Genomic DNA, 14,416 nt, shown 5'->3' with positions numbered 1-14,416 from the left:
GGGAATAGCTTAATAAGTTGTCATTGTATGTTTATAAGTGGTTAAGTTATTTTATTGTGAACACAGAACAATCATATCTAATAGGTTAATTTATTAAATTCTCACTTAGCTCTAATATCATGTTTTAAATAGTCTAATTTGTCAAAAAGCTACCTACATAGAATAATGGGGCAATATTTAATTTCTTTCTGACTCTTCTCCAAATGATCAGTGTCATTTAGCTACACACAAATCTGGTGCAGAGTACTCCTGGAATTCTATGCCACTCCGTGTGGGAAGAATTCATGACCCCTTTGGTCTGGGTAAGGGGGGTATGGATGCAAGGGGTTTGGACATACAGAAGAGCAGCTCTCTCTACAGTGCCCCACCCCCATGCTGAAGAGTGATGGAGGCAGGATACGGAGAGGGGGTGCAGAGTTTTCTGCAGCTGGGGGAGATTTCTGGGGGTGGGGTCTGACCTGGTCCTGGCCCCAGCCACTCCTTGCATGGGAAGAGGAACTCCTTTCGTTGCCCAGCCAGGACCAGCAACTGAGCCTGGCTCAGGGTCGGAGCCACCAGTTGGGGTGTCCTCAGCCCTGCCACCCGCGGTAGTGATTTATCCCTTCACCAGCTGCTCCGGGCACCTGAAACGACACCCCTACGCTGCTGGGGAGCGGTGCGTCACTGATCTTGCGGCTTCCCCTTTGCCTTTCCGTATCCTGCCTCCATCACTCCTCAGCGTGGGGTGGGGCACTGTAGAGAGAGCTGCTCTTCTGTATGTCCAACCCCCTTGCATCCATACCCCCCTTACCCAGACTTCCCCCTCCGCCGAGCCTCACCCCCTGCATCCAGAGCCCCCGGGCACCCAGAACTCCCGCACCTGGAACCCCTGCCGAGCCCTACTCCCCCCACCTCCAGACCCCCACCCCACTGAGCTCCGATCAGCTATACCTAGATCCGCACCCCACTAAACCCCACTCACCCAGTTCTCAGACCCCTCTGTTGAGCCTTTCACATACACAGACACCCCCCCAAGCCCCAACCACCTTCACCTGGACCCCCCTGCAGAGTCCCATTCCCCCTGCACCCAGAACTCCCCAACAAGCCCTGTTTGCCACACACATGGATCGGGGACTAAGGCTGGGTGTGTGTGCAAGATTCTGTCCCTCTCACTTGCTATATTGGTGTGCCTGGTGTGGAGGGGCAGGGCCCCAGGGTGTTTCTGGGGTGAACCTGGTCCTTGCACTGTGTCAGGGTTGGGTGCAGCCTCACCTCCCAGTCTGTGTCCTGGGAAAGGGGGGACCTGTAGGATGAGCTCCCACCTCCGTACAGCCAGTGGTCTGTGCTCCCCACTGCCATGCTGGAGCCTCCACAGAATTTTGCAGAATTTTAAAATATTGTGCGCAGAATTTTTATTTTTTTGGTGCAGAATTCCCTCAGGAGAAAGTAGATTAGTACCTCCACCTTCATCAAGACTTCGATTCTGTAAACAGCACCACATGGGCAGATTCCTGACATCAGTGGGGCTCTGTGCAGGCACTGAGGTCTGCTCACATAGTTTTTTTTCAAAATTGGGGCCCAAATCTAAAATCAGTCCTGATTTTAAAGACATAGCTCATGATGTTGATTTCTTTGTTTATTTCAATCTGGAAGGAGGAGCATAAGAAATGCAACTGAGAAAATATTTTGAATGAGCTGCTGGGTAATCTATTTTTTTAACTGAGTACAGCTCTGTTCTGTCTTGTGTTAAGTACTGGATGAACCCTTATTATGGGTTGAGTTAAAACTGATATGTGAATGCACTCTTCACTTAAGATAGTTCTAAGAAAGACTTAAGAGGCCATATCGAAACATGGCAAAACAGAGCCTGCTCAGAAACTAGCACCATGAGGGTGGAGAGTTCCACTGAGGATTGTGACTGTGTGTGTGAGTGAGAGATAGACAGACAAACAGTCTGACAGAACAGAGACAGGTTGAAAGGCCAAAAACCAACCAGGAAAAAGCAAGCCAAGCAGGAGCCTGTGAGCACAGTGTATGACCTTAGAAAAAGCTAGAGAAAGAACAATTTGCTCTGGTGTTGGCTAAAGAGGCTTGGGGACACAAGCTAATAAACTATTCTTCTGTTTATGGTTCCTCCTAGATCACTGCTCTACAGCCAAAATGCTTCTGAAATAAATGTAGTCAAACTTTACTAATTCTGGGTCACTGAGAACAAAAATGATGCTTAAAATTGTTGATTGGCTCTAGTTTTCAAGATATGCTACTGGGTCAGTATATACGACCCTTGACTTGGGAATGGCGGAGGATAAGTGAGTTATAAAGGGAAGGGATCTCAATTTAAACCAGAAATGACTAAAATACATCTTTGACTGGATCTATGAATAAATCTATGACTGGGTTTGGACAGTACTTGCTTTTTAGGCAAAACAATGAATGATGCAATCTGAAGCTGGTATTGCGTCATACATGATATGAATTGCATCATGTTATTCCTAGAAGTCATGGATGATACAATCATAACGAAGCTTACATCACTCTGCTGAACAAATTGCCCTATATCAGCTCTAGAAATCATACAGTGTCATGCTTTCTTATTTGTCAGTGTTTGATTTTGCAAAGGGACACATTTCTGTTTAGCCAAAGTGAGCAGAGATGCCTTGTACTTGTGTGAACAGTGCAGATAACTTCTGCTATGTTTGTGGTGAAGTGACTTTTGCATCACAAAAGCGCAGTATAACCACTATGCTTAAGAAAGCCTATCACCTTTATTTTGGCTGCAAAATTGGAGATCAGGACAAGAGGTGGGCCCCACACATATGCTGCAACACTTGTACAACAAATCTTCGCCAGTGGTTGAACAGGAAAAGGAAATCTATGCCTTTTGCAGTGCCAATGATTTGGAGAGAACCAACAGATCATACCAGCAATTGTTACTTCTGCATGGTGCCTCCAGTTTGGAAAGGTGTGTCAAAGAAAAAGTGGACTGTGCATTATCCAAACATTCCATCAGCTATATGCCCAGTACCCCACGGAGAAGGACTGCCGGTTCCTGATGCACCAGAATCATTCTCACTTGAGTCAGACGAGGAAGAGGATGAAACTTCTGGTCCTGAACCATCAATGTCACAGGACCCACATTTTCTCCCATCCTCCTCCTCTGAACAACACCTCATAACACAAGGTGAACTGAATGACCTGGTCAGGGATTTGGAACTACCCAAGAGTAAGGCAGAGCTGTTGGGCTCCAAACTACAGCAGTGGAATCTCCTGGCAGGTGATGTTAGGGTTTCCATGTTCCGTGACCGTCAAAAGGATCTTGTCCCATTCTTCTTCATGGAAGGTGATCTTGTAGCCTGCAACAACATCGATGGTGTGATGGCAGCCCTCAACATCGTTCACGATCCAGATGAGTGGAGACTGTTCATTGATTCATTGAAGACGAGTCTTAAAGCTGTTTTACTGCATAATGGCAATGTTTTGCCATCAATTCCAGTTGGTCATGCAGTCCATATGAAGGAAACCTATGACAACATGAAACAACTTTTGAGGTGCATAAACTATGACCAACATCAGTGGCAGCTTTGTGGCGATTTGAAGGTTGTTGCTCTCTTGCTTGGTCTACAGACTGGATACACAAAGTACTGCTGCTTTCTCTGCGAATGGGATAGTCGTGCAAGAGATTCCCACTACATCAAGAAAGATTGGCCACGCCGACAGTCATTGGAGCCTGGGAGGAAAAGTGTTCAGCATCCACCACTTGTTGAATCAAGGAAGATTTTGTTACCACCCTTACACATCAAGCTGGGTCTGATGAAGAACTTTGTCAAGGCCATTGACAAAACACAAGCAGCTTTCAAGTACCTCTGTGGAAAATTTCCAAGGTTAAGTGAAGCTAAGATAAAGGAAGGTGTCTTTGTTGGTCCTCAGATTCGTGAACTTCTTCGAGATGATGCAATTGACCATGCACTGCGTGGCAAGGAAAAGACAGCATGGAAAGCCTTCCAGTTAGCGGCAATAAATTTTCTTGGAAACAACAAGGCAGACAACTACAGGTTGTTGGTGGAAAACCTCCTCAAGGCATACAAAAGCCTTGGTTGCAACATGTCACTAAAGATACATTTTTTGCACTCTCATCTAGATTTTTTTCCACCGAACTGCGGAGCAGTGAGCGACGAGCACGGCGAGCGATTTCACCAGGACATTGCAACAATGGAGAAACGCTATCAGGGCAAATGGAGCCCATCAATGCTTGCAGACTATTGCTGGACAGTGACAAGAGATGCTCCATTTAATGAATACAAGAGACAAGCCAAGAAGCGCCAAGTAGACACTGAATAGGACTAAACTATGTACATAAATTTTTTTGCCTTTTGTTTCATAATAAATGTTATTTATATAACCCTTTTGCTGATTTTTAAGTGTTACATAAACAGGACAGGTGAAATATTATCATGTAAAGCAACCATAAACACATGAAAAGACCTAGGTTTACAATTTATGATTAAAACTCTACTATCTACACAATATACATAGGCATAAAATGTAAAAACTTAAATATCTTAAAAACAGTAGCCAGTCAGTTGTTTTAATTGTCATATTTGAATTCAGCACATCAAAATACATAATAAATAGCACATTTTATCTCTGAAGCAGACGACTTCTCAAAAATTGTAGACCAGTGTATTTGGAGAATATCAAGAAACAAGATTACATTAAGGAAAATATCAGATCCTTCATCAATTAGTATCCCAACCTGAACTATCCAAAGGGCTCTGAACTTTGACTAGCAACTTGGGTCAAAAAGGGGCAACACTTGGAATAGTTTAAACTTGATTCTAATTCTTTTAAATTTCCACTCCCCATTTTCCCCCTAATAATTCTTGTAATGTAAGCACAATTAGGAATGAAAAAAAAAGTCAGCCAACATTTTGGAAACAATAGGGGGCCAATCTGTAACACATTTTTTAAATGGGGGAAATATTCATCTTAACAACATCCGTCTGTCAATTTAGGTGTTAATATAACTGTCTCCCTTGCCAGTGTAAAAGGAACAACCAATCGCTTTGCTCTGAGGCATAGAGAGGCACATAGGCACCATCTTTCTTAGTTTCCCAGGGGTGCTCGAACCCCTGCTACACCACGGGCCCGGTCCCCACTCCACCCCAACGTACCAACGACAAACTGTAGGCTGAAGTAGAGAGCAGAAGGAAAGAAAGCACTGAAAGAAAGCAATAGAATAAAAGCAAAACTGCTGATAGTTCTGGAGGTGCAGAGAGGAACCAGGGCCTGTGAGGTAAATTGGAGAACTAACGACAGATGCTCCAAGAGAAGCAATTTACTATTTTGTTGCATCAGTAGGGAAGAAGTAAGAGCTAGGAGCAGAAAAAAGTAAGACGAAACAAAATGGGGAAGATGAGAGGGACAAAATATATGAGGAAGACAGAATAGGAAATTGGCACTTGACAATTATCAGCATTTAAATTTCCAACATTTCTGACTGAGTGCACTTGAGCTTAAAGAGTCTGCCAATACTGCTCAAATCCTCTGATTTCCAAAGATGCTGAACACCTGCAGCATGCAGAGATTTCAGTAGGATTTGTGGGTGCCCGGCACTTCTGAAGGTCAGGTTTTTTACTTGTAGAATTACTCACAGTTAAAGATTTCTCAAACCAAGAATCCACTAATTCTTGCATTGACTGGTGCAGACCTTCAATTTGATTCTTAAATTCAAGGTAATCTTCCTCAAACTGAAAAGGGGGAGAGGATAACAAAACAAAACAAAACCAAAAAAATGGGTTATATGATGCCATTAATTTTCATGTAAAGCCACCCTCTTGGAGTCAATACAGTATTTGCATATTCTGCCCATTAAGTGTATTCAGCACTGTACAGAACAGTCCAGTGACAGAGCTCGTAACCCCCAGGACTTTACACGCTAGATTAGACAAACACGAAACAGTCAGCAGGACTAGTTTCCATGATTTATATTGAAAGTCCAGTGTGAAGAATCCTGTGAGATTCTGAGTGCCTTCATCATCTCACAAGAGGCACTCACCACCCTACAGGGGCAGTCCATACTATACTCTAACCCAATTATTTCATTTGTAGAAATGCCAAAAAAAAAACCATAATAGAAGTTAGAGATCTTGAAACAGCCCAAAACCCCAGCAGGCATCCAAATATGATTTTCAATGGACAACCACACAGCAAATATTACAGATATCAGAGCACAGTCCAGAAGTGCTCCAGGCCTGAAACAAAGAGTAATTTTCAGAATTTCAGGAGTCAGGAAGAACAGTAGTACAATCAGTCAAAATATTTTTCACGTGTTGTAATTATAGTCCGGATCTAGCAAAGCACATGGGCCCTGATTCAAGAAACTGGGGCCTTAAATATGGGAGTAGTCACACTAGCTTCCATCAGACTACTCATGTTCTTGGAGCACAGGCATAACTGCTTTGATGGAACAGAGTCTAAGAACTGCTATTAAAACAATCTAGTTTGAACTCTGGGGCCTGATTCTTCAATTCTTCCTCCTCTAATTAATCCTTACTGATGCAAGTAGTCCCACTGACTTCAGCATCACTGCATGCATGAGTTAGGGTTTTCCAGATGGGATTCAAGGTTCATGGATCTCAAGTTTTGTTTTCTAATTAGCATAAAATATGCTCAAGATTCAAGAAAAAGTATTTGCACCACTGAGCCATTAAGTTGTCACATTCACAACTAGTTCACTTATCTGTGTACAACTACCAGTTGTGAATGTCTAACAACTTAAGAAGAAGAAGTGGGCTGTAGCCCATGAAAGCTTATGCTGAAATAAATTTGTTAGTCTCTAAGGTTCCACAAGTACTCCTGTTCTTTTTGCGGATACAGACTAACACGGCTGCTACTTTGAAACCTAACAACTTAAAATTCTCTTAATAAGATAGGAACATGTTAGAATTATAAACAAATTAATGCATATATTGTTATAAACTTCACAATGGTTCTTTTGTATATTGTTTTAAAATCCATCATATTTTCAAGGAAATGCATAGTTTAAAGTGACTGATTTAGATTTTCACAAGTGTTTAACATTTCTGATTATTATTTCTGAAATATATACCTCTTGTTTCCTGTGATCCAGAACATCATAGGTTTTTGATTTGGTGTTTGTAGCAATCATCTGGTAACGAGCATTGATCTTTTCAATACCTTCTATTTTTATATTCTGTAGCTCTAAAAGGCCTTCCATGATATTGCTTATATCTGAAATCTTTTCCAAGCGCTTACAGAATGCATCAAATTTTCCAAATATATAGTTTTCACTGATGATAAAAAAGGCAAAAGAGGGACTATCATAAACATATAGAATAAAACATACTGCAAGAATTTCTAAGACTCAGATATATTCTTCCTGTACTTGCACAATGTTTTGCTTTTTCTAAAATGTACTCTTATTAGTACAGAATCAAGTAAAACACTTTTATGATGAGTATGATGTATTTAATGCTTAATTCTTACATGTGCCAATTTTGGTCCTAATTGTAACTGTTTTATATAAACAGGGCCGGCTCCAGGCACCAGCTTGCCAAGCAGGTGCTTGGGGCAGCCACTCTGGAGAGGGGCGGCATGTCCAGCGATTCGGCGGACGGTCCCTTACTCCCACTTGGAGCGAAGGACCTTCCGCTGAATTGCCGCTGCAGATCGCGATCGTGGCTTTTTTTTGCCGCTTGGGGCGGCAAAAACCCTGGAGCCGGCCCTGTATACAAAAGTATCTCCACTTATGTCACAGTTTTCAGAATATCACAATTTGGCCTTGTAATGCTAAGATGCAGGCTGAAGGCCTTGTTCTACAGTGCTGATTCAGGCAAAACTCTCATTGGCAATATGATTAAGGACCTGATCCAAAAGCCCACTTATGAACATGCTTAACTCTAAATACATGCATTAGTTCAATTGAAATCCCTTTGGGCCTATATGGGTAACAAATCTGTGACAAACTGGCAAAACTTGTCACTGAAAAAAAAATTCTGAGTAAAATCTGCAGGATCAGGTCTGGAACATGCTACAGTTTATATTTTCACTGAATGTTAAACTCTCCAGTTCATCTGAACATATGTTGATTGTGCAGTTATAAATTATATAAATGGACAAGATTTGATTCAAGGACAGAATGAATGATTTACCTGAAATCAAACTGCCGATCACTTGGATTTTCCTTTAGCTTCTCCCTTACTCTCTGAAAATATGTTTGATATTGTTCATTGAGATAAATGCATTCTTGTACCCTCTTTAATAATTCTTGCCTAAAAAATAAATGAACAGAAGACAAACTTAAGAACCATTGAGAGCTGCACAAATGATTACAATAGTAGAACATTTCAGCTACATAGACATTTGATCAAGTCCAGTACTTGGAAAATATTGTATTAACATTATAAAGAGTAACTTGATGAAATGTGGACACAGATGTATATAAATACATCATTCAAAATATGAAGAGGATTAAATTAAAATGTTCATTTTTAAACTGTTTGACAAGCTAGAATTTTGTTTTATTTTATTGTTTTATTTCATTTTTATTTTTTGTTTTATTTTGTTTTACTGTTATTGGACCAAATCCTGACCCTATTACACTACCCAGCATAGGCCAGATAGGAACTGCCTATACCATGTAGTCTGTTCAGCTCCTGTACTTTAGCCATTTTTTTCCTCTACAAACTGTGTCTTTGTTTCCAGGAAGTTTGGATTCTCCTCTTCTTAGGTGGATCAACCATCAGAAAAGTCTCTTGTTTCCTTTAAATGTGAACATCTAGAAATCCACAATTCTCAAGGCCACAGGCTGGGTTCAATTAATGTGCAGTAGTTTGATCAATCTTGACATAGCTACTATAGATTAAATAGTGGGCATGGGGAGGCTGTATTTGTCCCTTTTAGTTTAAATAATGGACTGTTATTACATATATAAGCCAATTAGTTGTAAAGATCATCATTCTGTTAGGACTTTGTCACTCTGTTTCCAGAACATTTGTCAGAGCAAAGGAATCAGAAATTAACAAACGTAAAACCTCATGAATTCACCCTATTGACTCAGAGACATCTGCAAACAAAGTGAATAAAACAAAAATAATGCATTAGAAATTAACTTTGTTCAAGTATGTTAAAAATTGTATTTTAATTTTATTTATGATCATTCTTTATCATTAAGGATACAATTTAGTCATGGAGGTCAGGGAAGTCAAGGATTCTGTGAATTCACCCAACCTCCGTGACTTTTGCGGCTTAAACTGTGAGCAGCTGGAGCCGGGGCTGTGCGCTGCCCTCCTCTCCCCCAGAGGCTGTGGCCGGGGCTGGAACAGTACTCTCTCCCCCCTCTCCTGCCGCATGGCTTTGGCTGGGGCAGGGATTGTGTGTTCCTCCCCACCCCATAGCTTCGGCCGGGGTGGAGGTTGCACATGCCCCCCGCCCATGGCTTGGGCCGGGGCTGTGCCCCCCACTCTCCGTGACTGCGGTCTGAGCTGGAGAGCCCCCGACCCGCAGGGGTGAAAGTAACTTAACGGCCTTACCGGTACTCTGGAGACCTTAGGAGGGGGTGGGGCCTCAACCAGAAGAGGAGTGGCCTCTATCGTAAGAGGCGGGGGCTTTAAATCCCCAGGTACTTTAAATCAGGATTTAAAGGGCCCAGGCCTGGGGCTGTGGTAGCAGCACCTGGGAGTTCCAGGCCCTTTAAATCACCGCCAGAGCCCTGCCGCCGCTACCCCAGGGCTCCAGCAGTGGGGCTCGGGTGACGATTTAAAGGGCCCCGGAGGGTAGTGGCAGAGGGAGCCCCGAGCCCTTTAAATTGCCACTTGAGCCGCGCTGCCGGAGCCCTTGGGTAGCAGCAGCAACCGGGGGCTCAGGCAGTGATTTAAAGGGCCCGGGACTCCGGCTGCCACTACCACCCCAGACCCTTGTCCCTGGAGCCCCACCGTCGCTACCCCAGGGCTCCGGCAGGCTCCAGGGATGATTTAAAGGGCCTGGGGCAGTAGCAGCTACCAGAATGCTGGACCTTTTAAATCATCCCCAGAGCCCCCAGAGCCCTGCTGCCGGAGCCCTGGGGAGGCAGCGGCGGGTCTCCGGCGGCTATTTTAAGGGCTGGGGCAGTAGCGGCTGCCGCAGCCCCGGATCCTTTAAATAGCCGCCGGAGCCCCGCCGCCGCTACCCCAGGGCTCGGGCAGCCCAGGGCTCTAGCTGCTGCTGGGAGCCCCAGGCCCTTTAAATTGCACCAGGGGAAGTCAATCCGCCCCGGTACAGCGCACCAGCTCTTGCCGGTACGCCGTACTGGGGCGTACCGTCTTACTTTCACCTCTGTCCACCCGTGACTGCAGCCAGTGCTGGAGAGCCCCCCGCGGGTGACTGCGGCCAGGGCCACAGCTGTGTGGACCCCCCACACACACATACCCCTTCGGCCAGGGTTGGAGCCAGGGCTGGTCACTGCTGCAGCTGGGGTTGGAGCCAGGGCTATATGCCCCTGTGGCTGCGGGGGCTGTGCACCCTGCCCCCCCACCCCCACCCTCACTGCTTTGGCTGTGGCCGAAGCCAGCGCTGTGTCCCCTTTCATGATGGTGAGGCTCTGGCTGTCAGTCCCCCCAGTCTTCCCCCTCCCACCCCCCCGTGTCAGGGCTCCAGCTGTCATACCCGCCACTCCCCTTTTATTTTAGTAAAAGTCACAGACAGATCACAGGCTCCCATGAATTTTTGTTTATTGCCCGTGGCCTGTCCGTGACTTTTACTAAAAATAACCATGACAAAATCTTCTCCTTATTTATAATGTATATATCAATATTCTGTCGTGTGCTGGTTATTCTGTCGTGTGCTAGTTAAACGTAATTATGTTTTTCTACACACAAAGAGCAACTAGAAATTTTCAGCATGAATTACTTTTTTGTCACTCATGCCTGTAATCTAGGTGTCATCTTTGACTTGATCCTCTCTCTAGATTCTCACATTAAGGCTGTGTCTAAATCTTGCTGTTTATTCCTGCACAAGATCTCTAAAATGCAGTCTTTTCTATCCAGCCACAAAGAGAAAACTCTCGTCCAGGCTTTCGCCATCTTGTTTTCACTATTGCCACATCCTCTTCTCTGGCCATGACAAATGCAATCTCTCGCCCCATTGATCAGTACATGTAGGTGAATGAGGACAGACACAGGGATGGATTTAAGCAGGAGGCCACAACTTTATTAGCCCTGGGGAAGGATTCTATCTGTGCGGTCTGCTCCATCTCTCACATACCAGGGATTTAAGTAGGTCCAGTGCAGTGAGTTATAGGGCTCCCACCATTTAACACGTAACTCTGGGTAGGCTCTCCTCTGCCTACCTGTAGGATTCAGCTCACTCTTCTGAATCCTCTCCCCCAAAGGGTGACAGAGGGTGCCAAAGAGATCGCTTGGGCTGCAAAGACATCAGGCCTCTCCCTCACCCATAAGCACAAGGTGCAAGTCTCTCTTAATTCTGGAAGATTGCCCTTTGGCCTTTTATCCACACTGGACACCCTGCACAGCTTGCAATGAACTAAACATTCATTCCCATTACTAATATTAATTTCTAACTCCTATTCCTTCTTTGTGCTTTCTCCTATGCTGCCCCTCACTCATGGGAGGAGCTTCCCATAAACATCTATAAAGCCATCTTATTGTCCTCCTTCAAATTCCTCCTTAAACTCTCCTTTGCCATGATGCTACACAAAATTTGACAACGATTAGGCAGCTGGTGCTGACACCACAGCCTATCATGCTGATCAACATTGTCTCATTGTTTCCTTGTATTCCCCCATTAGTCTGTCTGTTTCCCTTTTATTATTTATCACTTGTATTGCAGCAGCGCCTGAGTCATGGAACAGGAGCCCACTGTGCGAGGTGCTGTACAAACACAGAAAAATGGTCCCTGACCCAAACAGCTTATAATCTAAGGGTAGGTCTACCCTTACCCGGTAGTTTGGTGGCGAGCCATCGAACTTCTGGGTTCGACTTATCGCATCTTGTCTGGACGCGATAAGTCGAACCCGGAAGTGCTCGCCGTCGACTGCGGTACTCCAGCTAGACGAGAGGAGTACCGCGGAGTCGACGGGGGAGCCTGCCTGCCGCGTGTGGACCGAGGTAAGTTCGAACTAAGGTACTTCGAACTTCAGCTACGTTATTCACGTAGCTGAAGTTGCGTACCTTAGTTCGAATTAGGGGGTTAGTGTAGACCTGGCCTAAGAGTATAAAACAAAAGACAACAACAAATAGCCATTATAAATAATAAAAAGGAAATAAGAGAGCAAGGGAGAACAGAACTAAAGTCTCCAAAAAAAAATCCAAGTGTGCTTTAACTTAACTTGCAAGCCTACTGTGGATCCAGCTTTCCTAGGTCAGAAGCTGCATTGGCACCATTAAATCTGGCAAAGTTAACATGCATCCGAAGAAGTGGGCTGTAGTCCACGAAAGCTTATGCTCTAATAAATTTGTTAGTCTCTAAGGTGCCACAAGTCCTCCTGTTCTTCTATTCGCCACACTGAATTCCTGTAGCAATACGTGCAGAGCAATAGCAGTACAAGCAAGTTCCCACTCTGCTCCTAACAGAGTACACAGCCACACTGCATATGGTGCAAACTTACCCCCTTCGTAGTGTTTGCCTTTATTGTTAACTTAAGTACACACAAAGCATAAACCTGAGCTTAAGCTTTCTCAGCTTGCCTGTCCCTAGGGTTTTCTCTCCGAAGAACCTCTTTGTTCCTACTCCTAGTTTCCTCTGTCTGAGTGTGCTTTGCATCAAGAAAGTCATTTTAATGGCAATCTATATAGTATAAACCCTGATCCAGCAGAGACTTACACATGTGCTTAACATTATGCACTCTGAGTATTCCAGCTGAAGTTAATGGAAGCATTCACCTGCTCAAAATTAAAAACTTAGTTACTTGGCTGAATCAGGGCTTACACAATATTACTTTGTAATAATGTTCATATTTAACCTATGAATTTTCTATTAGTCTTAACTGAAGAAGGAGGTAAAACTAGTAAGAGGTCATGTTACCTGTCCAGGTCCCAGATTTTCAAAACACCTTCACTTAGATATATCTTGCATGTATTAATCATCTGGTTAGTGATTTTGAGAAGAAGAGAAGTCATCTGTTCTGATGTATTATAGTATGGTGATGTACTGTAAATCATACGAATACTGTTCATTAAGCTGGGAATGTGCTCCACTATTGCTGCCTAAGACACAAAAGAGAAAGGAAAAAATGAGCAATTCAGATTTCCTAAAAACTAGTAAATATGAAAACCTACTGCAAACCTTAAAGAGATGGACGCAAGGAATTAAAGGGACAATCATATTAGACAGGTCTGCACAATTTACTATCAGTGGCAGTTCCTTTCAGCACCAGCAGTGGGTGGGACTTGGGAGAATACACCTCTACCCCAATATAACGCTGTCCTCGGGAGCCAAAAAATCTTACCGTGTTATAGGTGAAACCGCGTTATATCGAACTTGCTTTGATCCGCTGGAGCGCGCAGCCCCACCCCCCCGGAGCACTGCTTTACCGCGTTATATCCGAATTCATGTTATATCGGGTAGTGTTATATTGGGGTAGAGGTGTATCACCCTGATTTGTTCCTGCCCTGCATTAGCATCTGCAATGACAGACGTCTGCTACATGAGAAGCAGTATTTTTCCATTTCTGGGAGTTCTTTGAAATCTATACATTCAACTCAACAATTGTACGGGCACTGCACTTGAAAATGGAAATGGAGAGTCATTCTCCCACTGGGAATAATAGCTCTTTTTTCTCTTCTAAGTTTCAGATTGTCTAAATGCTTTATTTAAAAAAAAATAAAAATACTTACAGGTGAGGCTTTACCAAGTGGACCAAAGAACTTATCCAGTGTATATAAATATTTTACATTGTCTTTAGCTTCATTGGCAGCATTTGTTACATTACCATCCTGAAAGGGAAAGGCAACTAAAATTAATAGCATTTAAGTCGGGGGAGGGCAAACTACGGCCCATGGGTTGGATCTGGCTTTCAATCCAGTCCGCGGAAATGCCAGCCCTGTGGTGCAGCTGGGCTAAGGCAGGCTCCCTGCCTGCCCTGGCACCGTGCCACTCCCGGAAGCGGCCGGCACTATGTCCCTGCGGCCCCGGGGGGGGCAGAGGGCTCCGTGCGCTGCCCTCACCTGCAGGCACCTCCCCCTGCTGCTCCCATTGGCCGGGAACAGGGAACCGCAGCCAATGGGAGCTTGGGGCTGGTACCCACAGGCCATGGCAGCCCACGGCAGAGCCACCTGCCCCGCCTCACCCCCAGGAGCCACTGCCGGACAAGCTGGCACTTCCGGGAGCAGCACGGGGCCAGGGCAGGCAGGGAGCCTGCCTTAGCCCCTCTGCACACTGCTGCCACCCCGGACCTGCTCGAGGTAAGTGGCACTGGGCCAGA

At 44.6% G+C, this 14,416-nt stretch overlaps 1 protein-coding gene across 1 annotated transcript in view; it reads right to left on the bottom strand.

The window, feature by feature from the left end:
* Positions 1-14,416, bottom strand: part of LOC101939103 (dynein axonemal heavy chain 5-like) — a 278,668-nt gene that overhangs the window by 229,347 nt on the left and 34,905 nt on the right. The window contains exons 12-16 of the mRNA XM_008169357.4: positions 13,830-13,928; positions 13,018-13,199; positions 8,151-8,270; positions 7,088-7,289; positions 5,631-5,726 (exon numbers count right to left, since the gene is read on the bottom strand). Of these exons, the coding sequence (XP_008167579.2) occupies positions 5,631-5,726; positions 7,088-7,289; positions 8,151-8,270; positions 13,018-13,199; positions 13,830-13,928 (699 nt within the window). The remainder of the gene's footprint in view (positions 1-5,630; positions 5,727-7,087; positions 7,290-8,150; positions 8,271-13,017; positions 13,200-13,829; positions 13,929-14,416) is intronic.

This window comes from Chrysemys picta, chromosome 2 (genome assembly GCF_011386835.1).
Source record: "Chrysemys picta bellii isolate R12L10 chromosome 2, ASM1138683v2, whole genome shotgun sequence".
NCBI classification, from domain to species: Eukaryota; Metazoa; Chordata; order Testudines; family Emydidae; genus Chrysemys; species Chrysemys picta.
The sequence above is the reverse complement of the archived record's forward strand: the minus strand, read 5'-3'. Positions and strand labels throughout refer to the sequence as shown.